The 27,338-nt window shown below is 38.8% G+C and overlaps 3 protein-coding genes across 4 annotated transcripts in view; 2 read left to right on the top strand and 1 right to left on the bottom strand.

The window, feature by feature from the left end:
• TOM1L1 (target of myb1 like 1 membrane trafficking protein) overlaps positions 1-3,029 on the top strand; it is a 47,016-nt gene extending 43,987 nt beyond the window's left edge. For both annotated transcript variants that reach the window (XM_047081004.1, XM_047081005.1), the window contains 2 exons: positions 1,615-1,679; positions 2,167-3,029. In XM_047081004.1, coding sequence (XP_046936960.1) covers positions 1,615-1,678 — 64 coding nt within the window. In that variant the 3' untranslated portion in view covers position 1,679; positions 2,167-3,029. The remainder of the gene's footprint in view (positions 1-1,614; positions 1,680-2,166) is intronic.
• LOC124513215 (cytochrome c oxidase assembly protein COX11, mitochondrial) lies at positions 2,903-11,034 on the bottom strand. The gene is made up of 4 exons (XM_047081006.1): positions 10,636-11,034; positions 7,315-7,470; positions 4,488-4,613; positions 2,903-3,856 (listed from the first exon to the last, which is right to left on the bottom strand). The coding sequence occupies exons 1-4, from the start codon at positions 10,996-10,998 to the stop codon at positions 3,674-3,676; spliced, it is 828 nt and encodes a 275-aa protein (XP_046936962.1). The 5' UTR covers positions 10,999-11,034; the 3' UTR covers positions 2,903-3,673.
• Positions 11,035-24,367: 13,333 nt separating this feature from the next.
• STXBP4 (syntaxin binding protein 4) overlaps positions 24,368-27,338 on the top strand; it is a 153,239-nt gene continuing 150,268 nt past the window's right edge. The window contains exons 1-2 of the mRNA XM_047081003.1: positions 24,368-24,448; positions 25,369-25,493. Coding sequence (XP_046936959.1) covers positions 25,447-25,493 — 47 coding nt within the window. The 5' untranslated portion in view covers positions 24,368-24,448; positions 25,369-25,446. The remainder of the gene's footprint in view (positions 24,449-25,368; positions 25,494-27,338) is intronic.

The following is a 27,338-nucleotide window of genomic DNA, read 5'->3' as shown; positions in this document are numbered from 1 at the left end:
AAGTAACACCTCATTGATGGATTATTTGAACTGTTCTTTGACTAATCACAAATAAGAACTTGTTTTTAGTCTTCACTATATGTCAACAATGTGCTTAAAATGGATTAGTGTAGTCTTTTTAAGTTGAAATCCTTGGAGTACCATTATTTCATGATTTCATATTGGTGGAGTATATATAAATATTTATGTGATGGTAGGCTCGTTAGAGCTTTAATATACTTTGACTGACAGTTTACCCCCAAAATTATTAAAGCAAGTTTATGGAAACTGTTGTTCAGAAACAGGCAGCCTTTAGGCAATATCTTGTTTACAGCTGTGTTTTGTTTGACCCATGTGGAATTAAAACCATGCATTTAAAAATTAATTGCCAAAAGTTAAAAACTGGGATATTGTTAAAAAGAAAAAAAACAAAAAACACAATTCTGGACTTTGGATTCTTTTGATGCTATGGCAACGCCAGTATTTTTAAATGCTAGCAATAGGTTGGGGCTGAATAGTAGCTGCCTCCTCAAGACAAGGTATGCTGTGTAGTTCACCAGGCCCCAAATGGCCCTCTATGCCCATTTATTTGATCTGTCTGGCATGTGTAAACATTTGAGGTTTTGACCCCTGGCTTTATTTTTAAAAATTTTTGTTTTTAGTTTTGAGAGAGAGCGCTAGCAGTGGAGGCACAGACACACACACACACACACACACACACACACACACAGAATCTGAAGCAGGCTCCAGGCTCTGAGCTTGTCTGCACAGAACCTGACCCCTGGTTTTAAACCACAAATGTAGTGATCCATTTTAGTATAATTTATGAATTTTAACAGACTTAGGAGTTCATTAAGAATTTTTTTCCTAATGTAGGGTTGCAAAATTTCCCTAGGTCATTCTGCTTGATAAAGTATCACTGAATGTATTAGTAGCTTAAAGAATTAGAAATTGCATCCAAACAGGAAGTTAAGTTTAATATATTCTAGTTAATTAGGAAATTGTTGTCAGTAGATATGACAGTGCAACAGATATTAAATGTGAGATTGGGTGGCTCAGTCGGTTAAGCGTTTCACTTCGGGCTCAGGTCATGATCCTTTGGTTTGCAGGTTCAACCCCTGTGTGTCAGGCTCTGTGCTGACAGCTCAGAGCCTGAAGCCTGCTTTGGATTCCGTCTCCCTCTCTCTCTGCCCCTTCCCCAGTCATGCTCTGTCTCTCTCACTCTCTCAAAAATAAATAAACATTAAAAAAAGTGGCCCAGGTGTTTGGACTATGATAACATAGGTGGAAATACTAATATTTTTAAATGTTTTAAAACCTGGAAAAACTATGCAATTTTTTTTTTATAGGCAGAAAGGAAACTGTTCAAGTTTGAGCCACGATTTTCATTAAGTCACAAGTAAAATGAATTGGTTATATGAAATACATATTTATAAGATGCAAGGGAATTACAGCATTAGGCTCTAAGAAAGCTATTATGTAAGCTTAAGGGCAGAGATCTGTTTTTATTCACTGATACACACTGAGTACCTAAAACAGCACCAGATTTTTAGTTAAGGTGTTGGCAGTTAAAGCCAAAGTAGTACTTTGAAACTGATATATAACCTTTTTGCCATGATGGCTTGTTTGTTTCAGAGCTGTTTATGAAGAAATTGATGTTCATCACCAGAAAGGAGCCCAAAGTCACAGTGACTGTTGAGGTAGACTTCAATTACACAACTTCTATTGCCCACTCTACAGAATTCCTGTGTAACTGCCACTTTGTGTGTTTAGTATTCACATTTTGTAAAGGCCATCTGAGTCTGACACTTTGAGTGTAAATCTTAGTACAAAAGCTCATCTCAGTCACTCAAATTGGAATGAAATATCTTTGTAATCTTATTAGCTAAAAATAATCTTTAGAACGTAGAAGTTGGTTTATGGTATAGAAATATTAACGCTAACAAAAATAATGATCAACAGAAACTTCTTAGCACTGAAATAGACATGTATCTTTTATGTACAGTTAATGAGTGGTAGAACCCACTCATTGCTCATCCAGGGAGGCCTGGATTCCTCCTATATGCTGTGTTAATCATACCATTTTATTTACTAATGAATGCGTGGCCACCATTAGCCCATTAACCTTGTTTATTCCCCTCACACCCTCCTCCATGGAAGTAATACATTCCCATGTTTCTGCATTAGGTTGTGAGTCTCTCGTTATCCAGGAATGGAGAAAGAGAAGGAAAGGCTGAAGGCCGGCTGTCTTCTTCTTAAAGCTCACTAACTGCATTTAGAGGTGTCACCTCTCCTGTGCAGCTTGGAGGCCCAGAGGACCAGACCTACCAGCACATCAGAACCATGGTGGAACAGTTCTCCTTTGCAGTAACAGAAGAGTAACAGTTCCAGAGTAACATTTATATTTCCTGACCACAGCTTAAGCTTTATTTTGAAACAACTTGGTTATAACGTATATTCACTTGAAACTTCAGAAGAAAAATTCATTGTACCTAGGCCAGCGGGTTTAATTATAACATCTTAGGCTTCACAGGCCTTCCTACATTTAGAAAAGAAATCCTCGCACTGCTGTGATAAGAGTAGATGAAGATTATTTTATTACAAAATAATTATGTAAACTATTGAGTGCCTTCATTTAAAGCTGAATGTAAAAGTCAATTTTTACTTTTTTTTTTTTTAATAAAGAATACTTGTTTAGAATTAGGACTTGTAAAAGCCTTGATGATTGTAGTTTATATTTCAGGTACTGTGAAGAGGTCACTGGACTCTGTATCAAGTTGCCTTTAAATATGGTTCTTTATAATACTAAATGATCTTTTTCTCCCCTTTTTACTGCAATTAATATTTCTATTTGAAACAAACGCTACTGAAAACATTCAGAATATATTGTACGTTTATGTCATAAATTACAATGATAAAAAAATTACCATTAAAACAATTTAATACATCTTTTTTACACGTCTGTTCATAGAACTTCTGATGTCAGTAAGTTCACACTTATTCACAACCCCACACTTACATTTTAACATTCAGGGACTTGAACTATCACAGGAAATACTAGAATCCTAGTAAATGTATTTATGCATTTTCTTTCATTTTCATGATGCTGAAATTTCAAAATAATTAGTCAGTACTCAGAATATAAAATAGGCCTAGATCCTAAAGGAAAAAGAGAGTCAAATCTGAAATCAGAATGTAATCTCTGGGCAGGCTGTTAGGACTCAGTGATTCCTCTTCCATTGTGAGCTTTTAAAATAGGATGGTTCACAATAAAAGAAAGTAGTAACCAACTATTTTAGAAATAACAAAAATAGGCAGAAGTTATGGCCTGGAGCCTAAAACAACTGTGGGAATAATAAAAGTACTCAGTGCTACAAGTATGAAGGGCTAATAAACTGAACCATGAAGTCCGTGCCTACTTATTTAAGAAACAAAGCGTTTCTTTTAATATTACCTATCAAACTCTCTGGTTTTGAATAGCCCTACATTCTAAATGGGCCTGTGGATTCCTTATGACTGACAGCTGAAACTGTTCATTCAATTTTAAGCAGGGTAAATCAGTTGAAAAAATAAACACAGCATTATATAATATTTAAAATAGCTTTACATTACTGTAAAGTATTTCTCCCCTGAGAAGACTAAATACATGATTTTTCAAAAATCACAAATCTGAAGCAGGACTTAGATGCTGACTTCAATTATAGCCTGGAAGCGGCAACTTCTGTCCCTCCTTTGCTTCAAAAAAAGTATAAGAAAGAGTGATGAGATCAACATTCACCATTCTTGGATCTTCAGCAAATTCAGGATCGATGTAGAAAAACACTGGCATATCTACTTCCTCTTGTGGATTAAGCCTTTGTTCTTCAAAACAGAAGCACTAGAAATTATAAAGGGTATTTGTTTAGTTTCTGTTAGAATACAAATAATAATGGTTCATTTCTTGGCTGTAGTGAGCATACTACAATTAATATTATAATAAAAAATACAATTAAATATAAACTAAGTTCTGTGACAGAATGACATTATCTTTTCATCTCATTGACTTTTGCTTTATTTATTTTTTTTTTTTTAATTTTTTTTTTTCAACGTTTATTTATTTTTGGGACAGAGAGAGACAGAGCATGAACGGGGGAGGGGCAGAGAGAGAGGGAGACACAGAATCGGAAACAGGCTCCAGGCTCCGAGCCATCAGCCCAGAGCCTGACGCGGGGCTCGAACTCACAGACCGCGAGATCGTGACCTGGCTGAAGTCGGACGCTTAGCCGACTGCGCCACCCAGGCGCCCCAACTTTTGCTTTAAAATTAAGACCAAAAATTGTTTTAAAGTTAAAAGCAGATTCCCATTTGGTTCATCGTCTCAACAACGAACCATAGTTATTATAAGCAATGGGAAAAAAGTTCAATGTTTAGAAGAAATGATTAGTTTCTACAAAACACTGCAGTAAGTTTAGTACTAACCAGTTTATGGAATATGATGAAAATACATAAAAGTTTGCATATAGCTATACCTGTATTTTATTGAAATACTGTCCAGCTTCAAATGGTACAACATTGTATGTAGAAATTCCAATTACTGGTTTGTCTGTAGGATTCTTAGCTTTATAAAACGCCAGTGCAGTCTCTCCTGGCACTACCTGTTTTAAGAAAAATATACATTATCAATACTTTAAATCTCACAGCTCCTCCTTTCCCTATTAAATTAGTCATATTTTTCCTATTCGTCAGACCACAATACTTTATCTAATAAACTAATGTCGATGGTCAGCAAAATAAATTGTGGATACTACCCATGAACATGGGTTTTTTTTAATTTTTTTTTTTTTTTTTTTACATTTTACTTATTTTTGAGAGAGAGAGAGCACAAGTGGGGGAGGGACAGAGAGAGAGGGAGACACAGAATCCGAAGGAGGCTCCAGGCTCTGTCAGCACAGAGCCTGACATGGGGCTGGAATTCACAACCTGTGAGACCATGCCCTGAGCCAAAGTCAGACACTCAACTGACTGAGCCACCCAGGCACCCCAACATCTGGTTTTTAAATTTTATTTGCCTATGTCCATGAAGAACCAGTGCTCTATTAATCATTAATTGTGTACCGTCCTCTTATATATCTGAAGTCTTCAAGCAATGATCTGCAAATTATTTAAAATGTCCAAGGGGCGCCTGGGTGGCTCAGTCGGCTAAGCGTCCGACTTCGGCTCAGGTCACGATCTCACGGTCTGTGAGTTCGAGCCCCACGTTGGGCTCTGTGCTGACAGCTCAGAGCCTGGAGCCTGCTTCCGAGTCTGTGTCTCCCTCTCTCTCTGACCCTCCCCCATTCATGCTCTGTCTCTCTCTGTCTCAAAAATAAAATAAACATTAAAAAATAAATACAAAAAAAATAAAATGTCAAGGAAAGCCAAGCCTATCATAGCCCAAGCCTGACTTAACACTTATACCTGAACATCATTATATGACCAATATAGATTCTTTTTAAGAGGTTAACATTAAACTCAGCTTACAACCAGAGTAAATTGAACTTCTAACCAGAGTAAAACTGACTGAATAGAACTTTTATTTAACCAAAAAGCACTAACACACTTTTTGAGAGAACAGGTTTTTTTAAAATTGCAAGGCTGTAGGGGCCCTGGGTGGCTCAGTTGATTAAGCATCAGACTTTGCCTCAGGTCATGATCTCGCATTTCATGAGTCTGAACCTTGCATTGGGCTCTCTGCTGTCAGCGCACAGCCCACTTCGGAAACTCTGGCCTTCTCCCTTTCTGTCCCTCACTTTCTGCTCACATGCACTCCCTCTCTCTCAAAAATATTTGGGGGGTGCCTGGGTGGCTCAGTCGGTTAAGCGTCTGACTTCGGCTTAGGCCATGATCTCGCGGTTTGTGAGTTCGATCCCTGCATTGGGCTCTGCAGATGCTGACAGCTCAGAGCCTGGAGCCTGCTTTGGGTTCTGTGTCTCCCTCTCTCTCTGCCCCTCCCCCAATTGTGCTCTCTATCAAAAATAAATAACATGAAAAAGAAAAAAAACATTTGGAAAAAATTGCAAGGCTTTAAAAAAATCAATTTCCAAAGGATTCTCTGTCCTTTGTACCATTTCAGACACTAATATCTTGCACACTAGTATATAATTAGAACATTCAAAATCATAACCTATGAAACCCTTAATCATTGAAGAATTCAGTCATGTTTACTAACATGCGGGAACACCAATATTTATAAGGGTTTCCCAATAAGAGTCACAATTAAGCTTTTCTGGCTATTCCTCAGCTCATGAGATAATTTCAATTAAATCCTCCAGGATTCCAGTTAGTCAAGATTTTAGGAAACTTTTAAAGTAGAGCTTTTCTGAAGTAGAACATGACTATTTATTATGGTTACTTCAAAGGTTCTCATTTTTTTTTAAGAAGTAAGGATACACACAAACACACACATTTTTAAAATTTATTAAGTAATCTCTACATCCAACATGGGGCTTGAACTCATAACCCCGAGATCAAGAGTCACATGTTCTTCCCACTGAGCCAGCCAAGAGCCCTGAGATGGGGATCTTTTTTTTTTTTTGAGAGGCAGAATGCTTGTGAGGCAGGAAGAGGGGTAGGGAGAGGCTGAGAGAGGGAAGGGGGAGAGGGGGAGGGGGAGAGAATCTTAAGCGGGCTCCACACTCAGGACGGATTCTAAGGCAGGGCTTGATCCCATAAACCGTGGGGCGATGAGCTGAAATCAAAAGTCAGATACTTCACCAACTGAGCCACCCAGAGGCTGCAGCAGTTTACTAATTTATATCAAAAGTATCCCTTCTCGGCGCACCTGGGATCCAGCCCCACTAGGGCTCTGCACTATCAGCGCACAGCCTGCTTGGGATTCTCCCTCTCCATCCCTCTCTGCCCCTCTCCCGTGTGCACTCTCCTCACAATAAATAAATATTTTTTAAAAATGAGTAAACTACTTTTCATTGTAACCAATGATTTTCCATTTTTTCCCCTTATCTATACCTGAGGCTATGCTACACACAGCAGCACCGCTGCTCCTACTCTCAGGATTACTGTTCACAAATTTCTTAGTGAATTCTTAATACGACTCTGATAAAAACCGAGGACCTTCTCCATTGTTCCAAACTGACATTTACTGCAGTATCATTTAACTTAAAGTATATTCTGTTACATTGAGATAGGGCCCTGTCAAAAAGTAGTCTGTGAGAATAAAAGAATTACAGTAATGTTGTATCAGTTTTTTGAGATTATGTTTACATGAGTGTTCTCTAAATTGTGAAAGTTTCAGTGATACAATAAAATAATTTTTACAATGAAAAAAGTAATCTTTTCATAACTACTTTAATAACTTACATAGATTTCTGTTTGCTGAGGTCTAAAATTCCACTGGAGGCTTGCATGCACATCTGCATTAAAGGTGACTTTGATAATTCGATCCTTCACAGGCACCATGTTTTCAATCTGGTCCGACACATGACCTGCTACTGCTGACCCTCCAAGACCAGTAGTCTAGGTATTAAAGATATTAAGTATATTAAAGTAGAACATGTTAAACAATACTTACAGGTGATTATGGGATAAAAGCAAAATCTTAAAAACAATTTAATAATCTAGTAGGATCCCAGTTCATACTGTCACTGCCCATTTCCTATGAATGTATCAATGGTTTGACCACCTCTGGGGTGTCAAGGGCCTGTATTTGTTAGAGTCATATTTTTTTTCGGTAATCACTTGGGTATTGGACACAGTAAAAAAAAAAAAAAATGAGTCATATGGGAGAAAGCTGACTCACCAATGGTAATATAGCTCAGAATTTTAGCTTAACTTTTCATTAAACCTATTTCCTTTTATTGCCAGTGTTTTATATAAACTATTAGTCATTAGAAGTAAAAATTACCCATGACCCTATCATTTCAATGAAACTATTTAAATAATTAAATTACCCACAGCCCCCTCTGATCGCTTTCCATATCATCACTTTTATGGCATAGATTAGTTTGTAGCTTCACTTTTGTATTCTGCTTTTTTCAAGCATCACAAGTGTTCTGCCATGTTAATAAATGTTTCTGTAATTTTTTCCTGTACTTCTTTGTACAGTACAGCTTTTATAAACATCATCAGTTAATCAGAGAACCTGATCCCTTTCGCCGCTGAATCAACGAACCTTAAGACATCAGGAATATTTGTGCCTGACTCTTCTTGCCTATCTTCATTGCCATTATCTCCTTATCATCACAGATGTTTAAAAATAAAAATCCTTACTTCCAGGGTCATCATTCTTCTGATGCGTGAGGTTGCCAGAATTCTGGTCTTCGGATAATTAATCTGTTACTATACTAGGAAAAAAATATCAAATTTGAGGCTAGGGGAAGACTCCCAGCAAAATACAGTATTACTATCTTCCACTTATTACACAAGTCACCTAACTGTACTCAGCTGCCATGCAACATTACTGAAGTACATTATGAACCTACAAGATGTATTAGAGGGCAAGCCTTTTATCTTTTTTTTTAGTAAGTAAATTCTTCTGCCCGAGAGGGCTATAATGCTTAAGTTTTAAGATGTAACTCCTGAAGAATCTGAATCAGTTGAATAAAGATTCCTTAATGTATTGTGACAGGAAGTCTCTGAATACAGATCCTTCAAATTTGCAAGCTTGATAATTAGAGAAATAAGAATAGAGAAGGGCAATGAAAATATTTCCTGGGCTCTAGTCTAGTTCTGCCATTAACTAGCTCCAAGAATTAAATACATTTTACTTTTGGGGGACTATCCATACTCATAAAATGAGGTCTCTGTATTAAATTGTTTATATAATTCTTTATTTTTGGCTCTAAAGTTCTGTGATTCCAAAAGCGAAAGAGATGCTCTTCTGGAAACTTAACATCAAACTTGACTGAAGTTTAGGATTATAAATTACAATTGTTTTGCCTATCCTGCTCTGCATTTGCACACACATGCAAAAATACTGTCATTCACTTCAGTTTAAAGCAGAGTTTCACAACTTTGGAACTAAGGGCATTTTGGTTTGGATAATTCTTTGGTTTGGGGAGGAGCGAGTGTCTGTGCTATGCAATGCTGAATGTTTACCAATCAGCATCCCTAGACTCTACCCACTAGATACCAGTGGCACCCTTCCTGTTCACCTCCCAGGTTGTGACAACCAAAAATGTATTCACACACTGCTAAATATTCCCTGAAGAATAAAACTGACCCCTTCCACCCCCATGATTTTCAGAGATTTATATTTGATATTTTGGATTCAGTTCTGCTTATGATTTAACCAACTGCTAGTTCTGGGATTCATGCTAGGTCCAGGCTGCCGTCTGATGAAAACTAATTCACATTCTACACTCATCCTCCTGAATCAAACTACTGCATACCCACATAAATGCCAATATTAGGAGACTGAAAAGTCCTTTTGACTTGCTTTAGTTATAAAAAATAAGGTCAAGTTAATCTCCAAAAGGACAGGGAAAGTAAGACCGGCATTAACAATCCTGGCAGGAAAAAGCAGTTAGCCAACGATTCCCAAAATAGTACACATTGGGATCACCCGAGGAATCTTTAAAACATTACTAATACCTGACTCCCACTCTGAGACATTCTGATTTAAGTGGTTCAGGATGTGACCTGAGTGTCAGGAATTTTTAAAAGCTCTTCAGATGATTCCCACTCACAACAAAGTTGAAGAATCACTATCATTTAATGAATAATGTGTAGCTCTAACCTGTGTTATGTTTTTTAAACAGAAATTCCTGGACCACACCCAGACCTCCTAATCAGTATTTCTAGGTAAGGGAGCCCTAACATGTTCATTAAAGTAGCTCCACTAGGAGCCCCAATGACCAGCCAAAGCAGCAAACTACTTAAGGAGAATATATACGAATATATATGAATATATACTAAATAAATAAAAGTGTGGCTTCGCACATGGTCCTCAAATATTAGTCTGCATCAAAATCAGCTAGGGGACTTATTAAAACACAGATAGCTGGGCCCCTCCCCCAGAGTCTGATTCAGTAGCTCTGCAGTTTGATCCAAGAATGTGCACCCAAGTTCCCAGGTGATGGGACGCTGGTCGTCCGGGGGAACACACTTGAAGAACAACTGCATTAGGGTTTCTGATCTAAAAGAGAGCCCTGGGTAAGCACATTACAGTCATATATTAACAGTGGAGGGAAGCCTCATGCCTCTTTGTATGAATTAAACGCTACTCCCAGTTTAAGCCCAAGTTACAAGCATACTCCCATTTCTGGGTTAACCTTCGCACGTAAACCATACACGGTTCACAGAATGACTGTACTAATGTAATTTACATTTTAAACGCGAACATCTGTGTGAGCAGCAAGAGGGTAAGGCAGGTTGCTGGACGGCAGAGTATATAGGCTGCGGACCTTTTAGGTGATGTAGCTCAGAGATAGGAAATTTCACTCTGCAGTGTGGTCGGTATAAGCACGATCACTATAGGGGCGTGGGTTCTATCCGTAACTTTGCCACTAACTTTTTTTGGTAAGCTTGGGCAAGTCACTTTTCAAAGCCTGTTTCCTCTCTGGTGGAGCAACCTCAGACATCCCTCCAACACGACACGGAGGAGCGATCGCTGTCCAGGGAGCTGTCCTGCACCTCCGCCCCTCCTGATGGCACAGCCCAGGGTGCAGCGCCGGCGCCTACCTGGCAATACAGCCGATAAAGGGGCACGGCGGCGTAGGACGCCCCCAGCATGCCCACTGCGGCTGCGGCCACGTACGTGAGGACCGTCTTGTTCCGACGCCGCCAATCCTCCTCCTGCGCGCGCGTGAAAGGGTTCGTGCTCTTCGGCCGCCGCGGCGGCTGCAGGGCCAGGTCCCGGGCCGGGTTCGGACGCCTCCATGTCCCAATCCACCTCAGCCCTGTCTCATCACTTCCTGTCCCATTTCTTCCCACCCTGAGATACGGCTGTACCCTCTCCGCAACCCAGGTCGGGGACCCAGGGTGACTCCAACGCCAGCCACAGACAGCAGCGGTCCTTAATACGGGACGCCAGAGCCCTCCCATAGCCCCCGGAGAGAGCTCCAGACGTCACGCACGAACGGCCAGATCTCGCGAGGCCAGCTCAGTCTCGCGACATCTGGGATGAGCCTGCCGCTGCTTTGGCTACCGGACTCCTCAGGTGGCGGCGTTTGCAGTCGGGCTACGGAGGCCGGGTAGCCAGATTACGGGTAAGTTCGCGTTTTACTTCTTGAGTGTTCCTCCCACTGTGCTTCCCTCCAGTGCCTATTCTAACTTCCTTTTAGGAAAACGCCTTGCGCTCCGCCGCGTGCAAGCACATCACCATTTGGGCTTGTGTCCCTGATCTTCCTAAAGTCCGCCACCCTTTGTCTCGACCTAGCGGCCCTCAGCCGCTGGCCGCTGCTTACTGCTCTGGACTTGAGCTCAGGGATCACCTCTTCCAGGAAGCCTGCCTGTGTTCACCACAGCGCACCACAACACTCCCACGTCGGCGTTTCCTCGCCCCCTGGGAATTGGCTTCGACTTCTCTGATGCCTCTTAACTTGCCCAGTTAAAAAGACCAGTTCTGGAGCAGAAAGACGTTGTCAAACGAGTTTGGCTTGAGGAGCGTGACCGAGATGCGAGGATCCTTTAAAAAGGAAGGATTGAAAGAAATGGGGATGTTCATCTTGGAAAAGAACCCCGTAGGGGCTGTAATACCTTTCTTCACTTGACCCACGGGACGGACGAAGTAGGAGCTGGGGGGAGCAAGAGGGCACAGGCTAGTTTTGCTGTAATGGAAGGAAGCATCTTTCTAGGAACTATAAAGTAGTGGGTAAAAAGCCCACGTTCTGAGCTCTGGCAGCTCCGGGGTCATACCTGCGTCACAGTATGGCCCTGTGTCCTTAGGCCAGTTATTTGACCTAAGACGTGGTGGCCTTTTGTGTAAAATGGAAAGCATAATCGTAAATAAGAATATGCGTATAAAGTGACTTTCACAGTGCCTGAGACATAGTAAAAATTTAGTAAACGTTAGACTCTATTTCTAATGACTGGCACAGGTAGGATTATCCCCCGTTTATGGATGAGGAGGCCGAAAGCCTGAGACGTAAATAAATAACATTTATTTATTAAAATTGGTGTTAAATAACATTTATTTAATAAAACCATTTAATTTATTTTTTGTAATTTTTCCATGGGCCAGACCGTGTTCAACCTACTTGAGGCTACAGCACAGAGAAAGTCAAACATGAATCACTTCTTTATGATAAAGTGTACTTTCTACTGAGGGACCTGGGAGATTATCAAGTAACAGATGTATAAATGAGGGAATTTCAGATAACAATCAGTACAGCTGGACAATAGAATAGGAGAGTGTGATTAAAAATAATGATGAGAAGAGGGAGTGGAGTCTTTCTGAAGATGTGACATTGGAGCCTAGTCCTGCATCGTAAGGAACCTACCTGCACAATGGCAGTTCCAGGTCACACAGAGGCCCAGAGGCAAGAAAGAGCTAAATAAAAGAGCAAAAATGAGGCCAGTGTGTACCCAGCATAGGGAGCACGGAGAAAAGTAGTAGGAAATAAGGTCAAAACAGGTATACAGGGGCCAGATAATAGCCTTTTAAGCCACGTCCAAGGGTTTGGACTTTATTCTAAAAGTCATAGGAAGCTATTGCAGAATTCAGGTTGATGCATGATCTGATTCACATTTTTTAAAAAACACATTGGTTCTGTTGTGGAGAATAGGTTAAAGGGAGCAGGGGCAAAAATGGAAGTAGAGCAGGTTAGAAGGCAGTTGCAGTGAGTAATGATGGTCACCTTGAGAGTATATGAGTAATTGATTAACTTGTAGGCACAGGGCCAGAAAATTGCAAAGCCAGTAACATCCAAGCATCTTCTGACTCTTTCCTCCTCCATCACAAAAACTTCAAGATGCTCTGCTTCTATAAATTTACTTGTATTAAGTCTGAAAATCTTCTTCATCTCTCTCTACCTTCATTCCTATACCTCATTGTCAGGACAAGACCTGACATATATTAAGTTTCTCACAACATAGACACAAACCCCATGCGAACGTTGGTGTCATTGAAGCCAACAATGCATTCCCTTCAACCGTTTTGTTTTCTCCAGGCACCCCTTCCACGTAGCAACAGGTAACCGTATAAATATGTCAGTAATAGTGTCTTTGTCTTGGCATCTATTATTTTGTTTTGTAATTGCAAATGAAACTATTCCTTTCCAAGGTACAGTAATCTTGATAGCAGTAAAAATGGTGTTGGCTGTAATTCTCATGAGTCTGAGTGTGCTTGTGATATTGCATAAATCATTATGATAACTAATGCTAAGTAATGAGTTCTACCGTGAATGGACTAGGAGCACCTCAGGGCAAGGTTAGTACAACCGTGTTTTGCAGGTAGAGGTGTTGATTACAAACTGAAAATATTAGGGGCTGGGCTGACATCTCAGACGTGGCACTTCTAATGTGTAATATTATTCTTTAGCAGTAAGTAATTAAACCTTGTGAACGTGTTCTAGTTAGCTATGATCATGTTCAGTTTTACATAATAGGTAAAATTGGTTGTTATACAAACTATTTTGTGGGGTGAGGGTGAGCAAATTGCTTGAAGGTGGGAAAAGAAGGAAAAAATGGGAAAAAAATAGATACCATTTGATAGTCATATTTTAACCGATTATTGGTTTTCAGGCTTTGTGAAGACTTAAAGATGATTTTTTTTTGTTAAATTTTTTTAATGTTTATTTATTTTTGAGAGAGTGAGAGACAGAGTGTGGGAGGGGGAGGGGCAGAGAGAGAGAGGGAGACACAGAATCTGAAGCAGGCTCCAGGCTCCAAGCTGTCGGCACAGAACCCAACGTGGGGCTCGAAATCAAGAACTGCGAGATCATGACCCGAGCTTCAGCCGACTAAGCCACCCAGACTCCCCAAAGACTTAAAGATTATAACGATGTATTATTTTAAAATGTTGATTTGTAAGTACATTTTTTAGTATTTTTATGTATCACATAAATTATGGAAATTGCTACTTAAATCTTAATATGTTAGTCACTGAGCTGCATTTCTTAGCTATTTGCCTAATAAAATTACTAGATCCATTTGGCAATATGAAACACCTAGCAAACAGTTGTTTATTTCGTTGCTACTTATTATAATAATTTCCTCATACCCAAAAGAGGAAAAGTAATGTATTTCAATAAATAGTAAGAGCAAATGAATTATAGTTTGCCTGAGAATAAGCTGGGTAATCACCGTTTCCAGTGATTGTGCACAGTGATGGCATGAAGTTGTCTCAGTAAGTCTTAACATTCTAGTTTCTTATTTCCTGTCAGCTTCCTTTAAGCCACAAGTTTGAAGAGCTACTCCATTTAAAAGATCTTGAATAAGTTTATGTAATTGACAGATCAGGTGAAATGAAACAAATTATTCATCTATAGAAGGCATTTTTTTCAAATAATATTTATCAAGATCAGGGCCAGCTTCATGGATAGGTCACCTGTGCAGTCTAAGACCCTGCTTTTGAAAGGACACTTTGCCCCAAGTAGATGGAATGACATTTTGACATAATTCAGGCTTAAGTCCTATCAGCCTATCTGGGCCAAGCAGGGTTAAAGGCAGAGACAGAAAACCAGGGAAAATGCAAAAGCAGAGAGCCCAGTCTCAGGAGGTAAGAGGGAAGAGACAAGGCAACAGGAAAATTTAGGTCTCCTAATAATAGTCAGGGTATATGAAATAATATCAAGCAAAATTCCAAGCTCCTCATCCTAGCCCATAAGATTCTACGTCATCTAGATCCTGTCTGCTTCTTAAATTTCACCTATTTCTCCCTCCCCATATTCACTGTGCTCTAGCCACACTTCTTTGTGTACTGTAAACACCCCAGATTTATTTTGCTGCCTCAAGACATTTTCCTGGAATACTTTGTCCCTCAGTTTCTCTCCTGGCTGACCTACAGTTTGGATCTTAGCTGGAATACCACACTACCCAGTCCAAATCAGCCCTCCTCTGTCCAGTCACATTTGCTCATGTCACCTTTGAGTATGTGATCCCCAGTTTGCTTTGGTGTTTCCCTTTTTTACTGTTTTTCTCTCAACACTAGAATGTAAGTGCCACGAGAGCAGGGACTGTGGCTTGTTCACCGTGTTATCACAAGCACTTAGCGTAGTGCACATGATTGTACTGGCTAAATGTTTGGTGCACGAGTGCATGAATGAAAGCAAATAGAAGGCAGTCTGGTAGCATCAGGAAACTTCTGAGAGTACTGAGCTGTTGCTCTGATGAAGATCTCATGTTTCCAGAAGATTGGGACTCCTCCTTTCAAGCAGTTTTCCAGTGTTTCCCACACGGTTGGTCTGTGTGTTAAAGGCAAATGCTATGTGCCCACCCCCAAGGCCAATGAGTAGCATTCCTGAGCTGCTTAGATTCTTGAAAACAAAACAAAACAAAACAAAACAAAACAAAACAAAACAAAACAAAAAATCACTGGCAGTGGTAGTAGTGCCTGTGGGTACAAAATAAAGACGATAGTAAAATAGCTCTCTTGGCCTTTATATCTTGATTTCCTGAAACTTTCATGTTACTAAAAATTTTTTTTTTTAATATTTATTTTTTCTTTGAGAGAGAGAGAGAGAGAGCATGAGCAGGGGAGGGCAGAGAGAGGGAGACACAGAATCTGAAGCAGGATTCAGGCTCTGAGCTGTTAGCACAGAGCCCGACACGGGGCTTGAACTTGTAAACCACGAGATCATGAATTGAGCCAAAGTCAGAGGCTTAACTGACTGAACCCCCTAGGCACCCCTCATGTTATTTTTATTGTAAAGTTTATTTTTATATATTTTGAGAGAGAGAGCAAGTAGGGGAAGGGCAGAAAGAGAGAAGGAGACAGAGAATCCCAAGCAGGCTCTGTGCTGTCAGAGCACAGCCCAAGGCGGGTTTAGAACACAGGAACCCTGAGATCATGACCCGAGTGGAAGTCAAGAGTTGGACACTCTATTGACTGATGCACCCAGGCGCCCCTTTTAAAAGATCAATTAAGTAGTCTGGCCCAGGCAAGGGAGCCATTCCTGATTATATAACCCTAGGATTATTTAAATACTAATGCTTCTCAAAGAATCTCTGCTGTGGTAAGGTATAGGACATTTTGCCACCCCGTTTTTTTGTTTTTGTTTTTGTTTTGTCTAAGTGTAATACTGAATCTATAGGTCTGACTTTACAACAAGACATATTTGTGTTAATATTTTAACATTAGCTCCAGCTAATCTATGAATAGTAAGCATTGCCAACTCGTCTGTCACAGAATCCAAATTTTTAAAAATTATTTAACATTTTTTTTTTAAGTTTATTTATTTATTTTGAGAAAGAGAGCAGGGAAGGGGCAGAGGGAGAAGGAAAGAGAATTCCAAGCAGGCTACGCACTATCAGCCTGGAGCCCAACTCGGAGCTCAAACTCATGAACTGTGAGATCATGACCTGAGCCAAAATCAAGAGTCAGTCACTTAACCGACTGAGCCACCCAGGTGCCCCCCCACCCAAGATTATTTATTCGCTAACCAGCGTCATCATTCCCTCCTCTTCTCTTGAAATAACTACCTAATGTAGAATTTCACTCTCCAAGTACTTTTTTTCCTCCCCTTCAATTTCTTACAAATGACCTGATTGCCGGCTACCCTATCCCATTCATAGCCCAGACCAGTCTTAGAGGTGCATGCATGTTTTAAAAAGAAAGTTCTCCCCTCAAAGAACTGTGGGGGCTTGTAGTTTAGTAAGCCTGGAATAGAATTTGTGATTCATAGAACCAAAGAAGAACCATAAAGATCACTTTATGAGGGGGCACCTGGCTGGCTCAGTCAATTAAGCAGCTGACTCTTGGTTTTGGCTCAGGTCATGATCTCACAGTTCGTGGGCTCCAGCCCCGCATCAAGCTAAGCACAGAGCCTGCTTGGGATTCTCTGTCTCCTTCTCTTGGTGCCCCTCCCTTCTTCCCTCTCTTTCTGTCTCCAATAAAATTTAAAAAATACATAAATAAAGATCACTTTATGAATGGCCTTGTCATTCTACATATGGAGAAACTGGGGAGCAGAGTGGTTCAGTGTCTCCTCCAAGTCCCTTGGCTGGTGGGCAGCAGAAATGGAACTCAAACCCAGATATCTTAACTTGTAGGACAGTCCTTTTCCCAGTGCAATGCACTTGTAAATATAAAACCAGTGGCAAGGAGAATTCCAAAGTGTTTTTTGTTTAAATGGACTAGAGATGGTTAATATGAGGAAAAATTAACATTAAATACTGTTTGTACTGTGAGTTTCTTTGCTATAAGTCTTACTTCTTTTTAAAAACCATAGCAGGGAGAAAGTGTCTTTTATTTTTACTGCTTACCAATTTGCTTATAAAGGAATAGTTATAGAAAGTATTTAAAGGGTATAGCCAGTTCTCTGGTACCTACCAGGTCTATGTTATTTTCTCTTTCACCTTGCAGAATTTTTTGATACCTTGGCAAATGGTGACAAAAGAAGAGCATGACATGAAGGGAAAATGACATTAAAGGAAACTTAAGTAGAAGGGGCTCATTTTCAATTAGATACCAAGAAGGGGCACTCATACCAGATTAACTGTTTTGATATTTTTTTCTTTATTATCAAAATAATATATCAAAGTATGTATCCTGTGTGTGGAACATCCAGATAATACAGAATAATTTAAAGAAGAAAATATCAAATACCAGTAAATACAAAATAGTAGTAATTTCAACTGTTGGTCATTATTGTTTACCTTTTAGCATATATTTTCCATAAATGTAATATGAAAAGGTGAAATAATTCTTTATATTCTGTTTTTACCCTGCTGTTGTTTTTCAGATACTTACATATTGGGGACTGCTTTCTAAATCAACAAATATGAAGGAATTCATCTGTATAAACATCTTTGATGATTATGTAGTATCATTGTATGTGGATAGATGGTATATTATCTAACCAGCCATCTGTTTGGATATGTAGGTGGTTTCTGATGTTTTGTCATTGTCTATATAACTATTCTTTGATGGTATACATGAACTAATGAATATTTTCATGTGCTTGCTGGATCGCCTCTTGCCACCCATAGAGTATTAAAGGGACCTAGTGTCCTGCCTTTTGTAGGCAAACCTTGGACTTGGATTTTCCACCATTGCTGGTATCCTTTCTCCTCAAATTTCCTCATGAATAATGTGTTTGCTCTTTCATTTTTTTTCTAATCCTCTTTTTCTTATTGTTCATAATTGTTTGTTAACTGAGCTAAATTTTCACTTTTGAGGAATATTTTACAAGTATGGCTATAAGCCATACTTACATGTCTTTCTTAGATAGTTGTGACCTTAGTCATATCTTCCTGTTTGAACATAAAATCACGGAGTGCCCTGTGTGTTCTCATTGTGCTGTCTGGAATCTGGTTACTTTATGTAGCGTGTGAACCTGAGAAGACAATTAGATTGCTAGCCTGGAAAGGCTAGCAGTGTGTGTTCTCTTCTAAGAGCCTTCCTGAGCTCCTTTCTTCTCTTTTGTTTCCTCGATGATAACAGAAGCCTAAGCCCTCACCCTCAGTGATGAACTAGAGATCCCAAATTAGTTGATCCAGACAATCTGGTGATCTTCAAAGACACATAGATGTATTTGAGGCCAATAGCTTCTGATAAATCACCTTCCTTATTAGGTGATGCTGCTGATGGTGGTGGTGATAATGATGATAATAATGAAGGAGATGAAGGGACTGTGTGGGCTTACTATTAAGCCCACTAAGCCCACACATGCCTCCTTCATTGCCATCACACCTCATCCTTCTTCCCTTCACCCCTAGTTACTTTTCACTTCAGAAAAAGAAATAAATGTCATTAGAGTTCTTTTCTAGCTTTTTAAATACTTTGAAATAAATAGTAGATGTTTTAAAGGCATTAAATTAACAACAAAAAAGATTAAAATACCTAGAAAATAATTAAATAAAAAATATGTGAGACCCACGTGAAAACAGCTTTACACTATATTCATATTGAAACACTACAGAAGATCACAAAAGATTTCAACAAATGGAAAGACATACCAAGTTCTTGGGTAGCAAGACTCAGCAGTATAAAGATAGTTACCAATGCTTCCTCCATTAACTTGTAAATTTAACATGATTCCCCAACAATTGGCATTATTTTGTTTTGTTTTTTTTAAACAAGGTGTAAAACAACCAAAAATAACCAGGAAAACGGTTAACAAAAGAAGCAATGAGGGAAGATTGGATTTACCAGCTATAAAACATATATTACAAAGCCTCCATCACTGACATAGGCTAACAAATGCGCCAGAAGTAGGCCCAAACATTTATGAGTTTTGATGTATGGTGAGGGCCTAATTGCAGATCATTGGGAAAAGATGGATTATTTAATAATGTAGTTGAGACAACTGAGTGATCTTGGGAGAAAATAAGAGTTGGATCTCTACCTTACACTGTACACTAGGATGGATTCCAAGTGGATCAAAGATTTTTAAATGAGATCATCAAAATACTAGAAGAAAATATGAGAGAGTTCTTTAGAACTTGAGTATATAGAACTTACATTGGACTTAAAATCCCCAAATCATGAAGGATTGATAAATTTAGCCATAGGCTTTTGTATGACAACAACAACAAAAATCCATAGCTAAGAACAAAAGGAGGAAAATATATTTGCAATTCTTAGTGCAGACAGAGGGGATAGTCTCCCTAGGATGTATGAACTCCAGAAACTGGACAGAAAAAAGCTAACAATGAGTAGAAAAATTGGCATAGTTATATGTGAACTGTGTGAGATACAAAATGGTTCTTAAGCATAAAAAATGTTCAGCCTCACTCAGATTTAAGATCTTACAACAGGACTGTCAAAAATCCAAAAGTTATATAATACATGGGGTATCAGACACTGTTATTAGAGGGATGGTAAATTAGGGCAGTTGATGATTGAGGGCAGTTTGGCAATTTATTTAAAAATATCAAGTGTGTATAAATGCTGATTTTTGTGAATTTGTCATACAGATGAATTTGTGCACATGTGATGTGACCTGTATATAGAGTTTTCATTGCAGCATGTTTATAATAGCAAAACATGTGAAACTACTTAAATATCTATCAATAAGGGTATAAATAAATATGGTCCCTCCATAAAATGGAATGCCATGCAGCTATGAAAATAAAAAAGAATCAGGATGCTTTGTAAAAATATGGAAATAATTCCAGGTTCTACATTAATTAAAAAAAAAACTAAACAAAATTTAAAAAAGGGGGGAGTGTTTGGATTCTGTGTCTCCCTCTCTGCCCTTCCCCTTCTCATACTCTGTCTCTCTCAAAAGTGAATAAACATTAAAAAAAACAAACAAACAACTAACAGGTTGCACAGCAATGCTTATGGCATTCAGAACTACTGCATACATCAGAGAACCTATTTATATCATGGGTTTATAATCCATACCCTCAGGGATTGTACAGTGCACAGCATGAACAGCTGGATGCTTTGTGCCTGATTGTAGCTAATTTCTTAGTCAAAACAAAAGCAAAGGAATCAATATTTATTCATATTTGTTTATGCATAAAGGAGCTAACAGTATTCACAAGAAACAAAAACAGTGGGTACTTAAGTTATGTGGAAATGGTGTGGTGATAGATAGGATGGATATATACATCCATTACAAACACCTCATTGGGATTTTTAACTTTTTAAAAACTAAAAGACATACTGTTTCATTATCAATATTATGAATATTCATTCAACATTGCAATTTCATGAAGTTAATATTTACCATATTTTCTACCAGATGTTTTTATCCTTTTTTACCTTCTTTATTTTTGGTCTAGTAAAAAGAACTTGTTTTAGAAAGTATTGAATGCCATCTCTTTGGGAATATAAATTATTAAGTCTGCTATTCACACATATTTATCATGGGCAGATTTTTTATCTCATGAGATTTTTTTTTTTAAAGTTTATTTATTCTTGAGAGGAGGGGAGGGGCAGAGGGAGAGGGAGACACAGAATCTGAAGCAGCTCTAGGCTTGGAGCTGTCAGCACAGAGCCCAACACGGGGCTCGCACTCACAAACCGCAAGATCAATAACCTGAGCTGAAGTCGGATGCTTAACCTACTGAGCCACCCAGGCACCCCCATGAGGTTTCTAGTTGTGTAGAATTAAAACTGTTTTGATCAAAGTAAAGCTCTAATTTAAGATTTCTGGAATGGATTTTTTGCTTACAACAAGATTCTTTCCTGCAGTGTTCCACTTTCTCTGCTTTTGCTGACCTAACATTTTCCCTCTTATGAGTCACTAAACTAGAAAAACAATATATTTTTCTTGAATGGGTATATTTTTAGTAAAAGAATAAGAGTATTTTCCTTCTGTGTCATTCATTAATAATGTGAAGTTGTGGGGTGTGTGTGTGTGTGTGTGTGTGTGTGTAACATTATAGAACCCTTGTTGGTTGAGAGGCTTGCTAACTTCTAGAAAGAAAGGAGTAGGGAATAAATAGAAGAGAGGGAATGAAAAGGCACTTTATGATATTTAAGCTTTAAGGATATGACAATAGATATCTTGTTTGTTTAAAAAAAAAAAAAGCCTGCTGTTTGGATGGATAAAACTAAACACATTTCTGTTAGTTTAATCAGCAGTAATATCTCCATATAAAAGAGACAGCATAGGGGCACCTGGGTGGCTCAGTAGGTTAAGTGTCTGACTCTTGATTTCCACTCAAGTCATTATCTCACAGTGTGTGGGTTCAAGCCCCTAGTTGGGCTCTGCATTGACAGCAGGAAACCTGCTTGCTGTTCGCTCTGTGCCCCTCCCCCATTCTCTCTCTCTCTCTCTCTCTAAATAAATAAATAAATAAATAAATGAACTTAAAAAAATAAGAGAGAGACAGCATATTACTACTGTTAATACTCCTATATTTTCAGAGAATGAGACTTTTCTACAAATTTCAGTTTCCCAGCATGCCATAGTGGAAAAATATCGGGTTTGGAGCTAGACAGAACTGGATTCAAATTCCCGTTTATAACTGGTTAACCTTGTGGTCATGGACAAGTCACATAGCTTCTGCATGACATTTTCATTTACGTAAATGTCTTTCATTTATGTAAATACAAATATGTAATACCTGCTTTGTGGGGCTCCTTTGAGGGAGTATAAAATCCTCCAACATGGTGCCTGGCCATATTGGTGTTCAGTAATGACAACATTCTGGGCAGGCTGGCCTTCCCCCATGCTTCCCCAGCCCCCTGTGCGCACTATCAGAGCACTTAGCACCCTCCTGATGTCTGTTTATTTGACTGTCTCTGGAGATAGACTGTGCTTTTTTTTTTTAATTTTTTTTTAACGTTTTATTTATTTTTGAGGCAGGGAGAGACAGAGCATGAACAGGGAGGGTCAGAGAGAGGGAGACACAGAATCTGAAACAGGCTCCAGGCTCTGAGCTGTCAGCACAGAGCCCGATGTGGAGCTCGAACTCACGGACCACGAGATCATGACCTGAGCTGACGTCAGACGCTTAACCGACTGAGCCACCCAGGTGCCCCTAGACTGTGCTTTTTAAGCTCACCTCAAGCACTTAGGACACTGTCAGGCATGTTAAGCGAATAAAATAATTTAAATAGGTAAATTTTATTTTAATAATTTAAGTAGAAATATTTAAAACTGCCTTGTTAAGTATGACATTATATGAAATCTGTTGTATAGTTTAACAACGACATAGCCATTAGACGTGGGTATGTTTCATCACCTGGGGACCCTGTGTCCAGTAAAGACAAATCACCACTAGATGGGGATCTTACTCACTTTGGCTTCATTTTTCTGCTGCTTTTGATCTGCATGCTTCCCCTGTTCCTGTTGCTTGCTACCACAGGGACTGTGAAAGTTGAAACAGGATTTTAACACCCAGGCTAGTGGAACAACACTATGTTAGGTTCCCAGAAGGTGTTTGGCTCTTTCTTCAGGGTCTATTCAAATTATTTACAGCAGAATCTGTGATTTCTTCATCATTCAATGGTTAGTGAAGGGCTGGGATGATCCCCTTGATTTTAGTTCTCTGCCTCAGTTTTGCTCTTCCTCGAACTTTGGGTCCCCGAGTCCTCAGCCTGTGTGGGATTCTGCAAGATAGTTTTGTCCTGCATTTCTGTCCAGCTGTTTCCAAGGCCAGAATTTTGCTTTGAGTCAGTTACTGGTGTGCTGAGTTACTGACTTCCTGTAGCTCCTCAGAGGTATAGCATGCCGCCTCTGTTTACCCCGGTGCTTTGTACATATATTCCGATTTTCTCTGTGTGTGCTCAAACTCGAAAATATTTAAGAAGGCTTGCCCTAATTTTCAGCTTCTTCAGCCTTCCTTTATCCGTTATCACCTCCCTATTTTTTGTCTTCCAGAAATTTGTTGAACATTTAACATGTACATTTATTCATGTACATTATGAATTTATACTCTTATAAGTGGGCTCTCTGAAGGGAAGGAAGATATATGCCAAGGTCAAGCTTCCCCTTTTTTTGTTTTTAGATAATTTTATTTAAGAAAAATTTATTGAAGTATAGTTGACACACAGTGTTTCATTAGTTTCAGGTACACAACATAGTGACTCTACAACAGTACATTATGCTGTGTTCACCACACGTGTAGCTGCCATCTGTTGCCATACAACATTATTATAATATCATTGACTTTATTTCCTATGCTGGACTTTTCATCCCTGTGATTTATTTATTTCTTGCTCATTTCGTAACTGGGAGCCTGTATCTCCCACTCCCCTTCATCCATTTTGCCAGTCTCTACCCCCCACCCCACACCCCCCACCAGCCCTTCCCCTCTGGCAACTGTAAATAAAAATCAGATTCATCAGGTTTTTAAAAATTTAGCTTTATTAAGATATGATTGACTTGTAATAAACAGTACCTATTTATAGTGAGAGAATTTGGTAAGTTTTGACATGTGCATTCATTTGTAAAACCATCACTACAGTCAAGGTAGTTACTGTACCTATGAAGAAACTAAGGCCTGGAGAAGAAGGTCACATTGGAATCTAGGCCTATCTGATGTCAAGGTCCACCACACTTAGGCTTTGAAGTCTGAATGCTAGCTAGAAAAACAACCACTATTTCTCACTTGTGTGGGGAAAGCACACAATTTCTGAATCTAGCTATTCATTTCTTTAATAAGAGGGTTGTGCTAAATGTTCCCAGTGGCTTTTAAGGTTCTGTACTTTATCCATATTTCTTATGCAGAGATGGTAAACTTCTGTTCAAATACAACTTTTTTTAATTAAATGAAACTGCATCATTCTTTTCAATTTTCACAGTGGAGCCACATGAGACATTAAAATCATGTGTGTGTATATATATATATATATATATATATATATATACACACACACACACACACACACATATTTTTTTTTCTTTTCACAGGAAAGTATTTAAGAAGCTTGTGGAATGATATGATTCAGAGTAATATTGGATCTACAAGAAGTCCCTCAAGATAGTTGGTATGACAATAGGAATTTCTGTTTTTTCAACAGTGTATTGTATAATTATCTTACAGATATTCTGACTATAAACTTTCTAGCCTGGGCGCCGGGGTGGCTCAGTCAGTCGGTTGAGCGCCTGACTTTGCCTTAGGTCATGATCTCGTGGTTCATGGGTTTAAGCCCTATGTCAGGCTGTGTGCTGACAACTTGGAGCCTGGAGCCTGATTGTGATTCTGTGTCTCCCTCTCTCTTTCTGCCCCTCCCCTACTTGTGCATTCTCTCTCTCTCTCTCTCTCTCTGCTTTTCCAAAATAAATAAATAAACATTAATGGGACTTCTGGGTGGCTCAGTTGGTTAAGCATCTGATTTTGGTTCAGGTCATGATCTCACTGTTTGTAGGTTCAAGCCCTGCTTTGGGATCTGTGCTGACAGCTCAGAGGCTGGCGCCTGCTTCAGATTCTGTCTCCCTCTCTCTTTCTTCCCCTCCCGAACCAGTGTTCTGTCTCTCAAAAATGAATAAAAGCATTAAAAAAATAAAAAATAAATAAACATTAAAAAAAAAACAACTTACTAGCCTTGTGCTCACAAGAGATATTTGTCACAGTGTTTTATTAGTATGTGATTTAAGTGTATTAATGGTGGAAGCTATATAGTTACCTAAAGCTTAACTGTATTTTTCATCTCTGCCAGAAAATGCCAATTTTATATAGATACAGATAATGATGTGAATATAACCCTATAGCTATAGCTATCTCTCTCTCTCTCTCTCTATCTGGAGAACTGTCTTTATATTTCTTAGATATTATCAACCTCTAACGTGTCTATATAAATGCATATCATTTACATACCAAGTGTATGTGATGTTTTTATGCAAAATTGAAATCGAATTTGACTACTCTTAAGGCATGAAAATTTATTTTCTACTTCTCCATTCTTAGGAAAAGAAGAATTTCTAGACTCTTCATCAAGATCTTCATTTACACAGTGGTTAAATCCAAGGCTCCTGTGGTAAAATCATGAATAAAAATACACCTGCTGTGGTATCATCCAGTCTACTTGAAAAGTAATTTTAAAATTAAATGTAATATGTTTTGAGCTACATAGTTTGAAATATACAGAATGTTAATGAGCTTTTAGTTCAAAATTTTATACAGCTAACTGGTCTAAAGCAATAATTAGGAAGTTGATCAATAATTACTTTCCAATGTAAATCAATGTATGGGATAAATTCTGCATTCTTTTTTATAATTCTTTATAGAAATTGCTTTTTTAAAAATTTGATCTGATATTTTGAATATTTAAAATATTTTATGATTCAAGTATCAAAATAAGATAATGTAAGATTAACTTTTGCTGAGTAACAAACCACCCGAATTGCCTTGAAACAGCAAGCATTTATTTTTTCTCGTGCTTTGGTTGTTCTGGTATGTATCGGATAGTGTAGGATGGCCTCATTCACATTTCTGGGGCCTCATCTGGAAAGTCTGGATGACTGTCTCTCTGAACCTGGTCTCATTCTCCAAGAGGCTAGCTCAGGCTTTTTCACAGGATGGTGGAATGGTTCCCAGCAACAAGCCCAAGTGTTTTTCAAATGTCTGTTTCCCTTACATTTGCTGGTCTGTCATTGACTGAAGCAATTCAGATAGCCAAGTCCAAATTCAAGGGGTATAGATATAGAATCTACTTTTTTTTTTAATGTTTTTATTTATTTTTTTGAAGGAGAAAGAGAGAGACAGAGCATGAGTGGGAGAGGAGCAGAGAGAGAGGGAGACACAGAATCTGAAGCAGGCTCCAGGCTCTGAGCTGTCAGCATAGAGCCCAACACGGGGCTCGAACTCACGAACCGTGAGATCATGACCCAAGCTGAAGTCAGATGCTCAACCAACTGAACCACCCAGGCACCCCTAGACTCTACTTTTTAATGGAAGGAACAGTAAAGTCACATTCTACAGGGCATACAGACAGCGATGGGAAGAACTTGTGGCCATTTTGCAAACCTGTAACTCATAGAATAAGGCATTCTTGTCTTTCATTCACTCTGTGCCCTCATTCTTCCTATAGATAACCATTTTTATTTTTGGTTCTTTCCCTGTGCTTCTTTTTGGATAAGCAAATAATATACATATAAATATATACACATGTTTTATATATATATATATGTATTTGTGTGTGTATATATATACACACTTGAGTCAATATTTTTACCTCAAAGCTCTTATTCATAGTAAACACATGCACATTAGCCCTTCAGCTCAGGTTCACAGGTCTTCCCTGGAGAAGGATGTCAGGCTGGTTAAACTCAGGATGTCTTTCTCTGACATCACATCCTGAGAGCACTGGAAAGTTCTGGTATCCAGGGGTCACCAGCCAGGCTCATCTGTGGTGTGTGCAGAGAGCTCCATGCACAGCTTTATGCTCTGGTGCTGAACAGTTTTACTTTCTGGGACAGCAGAGAGTTTTGTCCAACTACTTAAGGCAAAATCAAGGCCATGGGAAAGAATCATATGACTGAGTCAATATGGCCCCAACATCCAGGCTCCACCTCCCAGTTTCCACTCACCAGCATATTCTTAACAAAAAGGTGGCATATTATATATACTCTTTGATCTTGCCTTTAATATATATATATATATATATATATATATATATATATAAATTTTTAAAATTATATCCTGGTGGTCTCTTCATATCAGTCTATAAATGTCTTTCTTGTACCTTTTGTAACTATGTATTCTATCCTATCAATTTACCATAGTTTATTCAGCCAGCACCTTATTGATAGACACCCATTATTTGCAATTTTTGAAGATTTCAAATTATGCGAAAATAAATAACCTAGTATACACGTAATTTTGTATTTTTTTGCTAGAGTATCTTTGGGATAGATTCCTAGAAATGGGATTTCTGG

Source organism: Lynx rufus, unplaced genomic scaffold, assembly GCF_022079265.1.
Source record: "Lynx rufus isolate CCGP_SWC_20201006 ecotype Redwood Valley unplaced genomic scaffold, mLynRuf1.p SCAF_18, whole genome shotgun sequence".
NCBI classification, from domain to species: domain Eukaryota; kingdom Metazoa; phylum Chordata; class Mammalia; order Carnivora; family Felidae; genus Lynx; species Lynx rufus.
Note: the sequence above shows the minus strand (reverse complement) of the source record. Positions and strands in the feature narration are given on the sequence as shown.

What these genes read in the sequence shown, in the direction of transcription:
- LOC124513215 (XM_047081006.1), bottom strand. Translation starts at nt 10,998, where the DNA reads ATGGGAGGGCTCTGGCGTCCCGTATTAAGGACCGCTGCTGTCTGTGGC. An exon ending in TTTATCGGCTGTATTGCCAG is followed by an intron (nt 7,471 to 10,635) that starts GTAGGCGCCGGC and finishes TTTAATACCTAG; the next exon opens with ACTACTGGTCTTGGAGGGTC. An exon ending in AGTATTTCAATAAAATACAG is followed by an intron (nt 3,857 to 4,487) that starts GTATAGCTATAT and finishes TATAATTTCTAG; the next exon opens with TGCTTCTGTTTTGAAGAACA.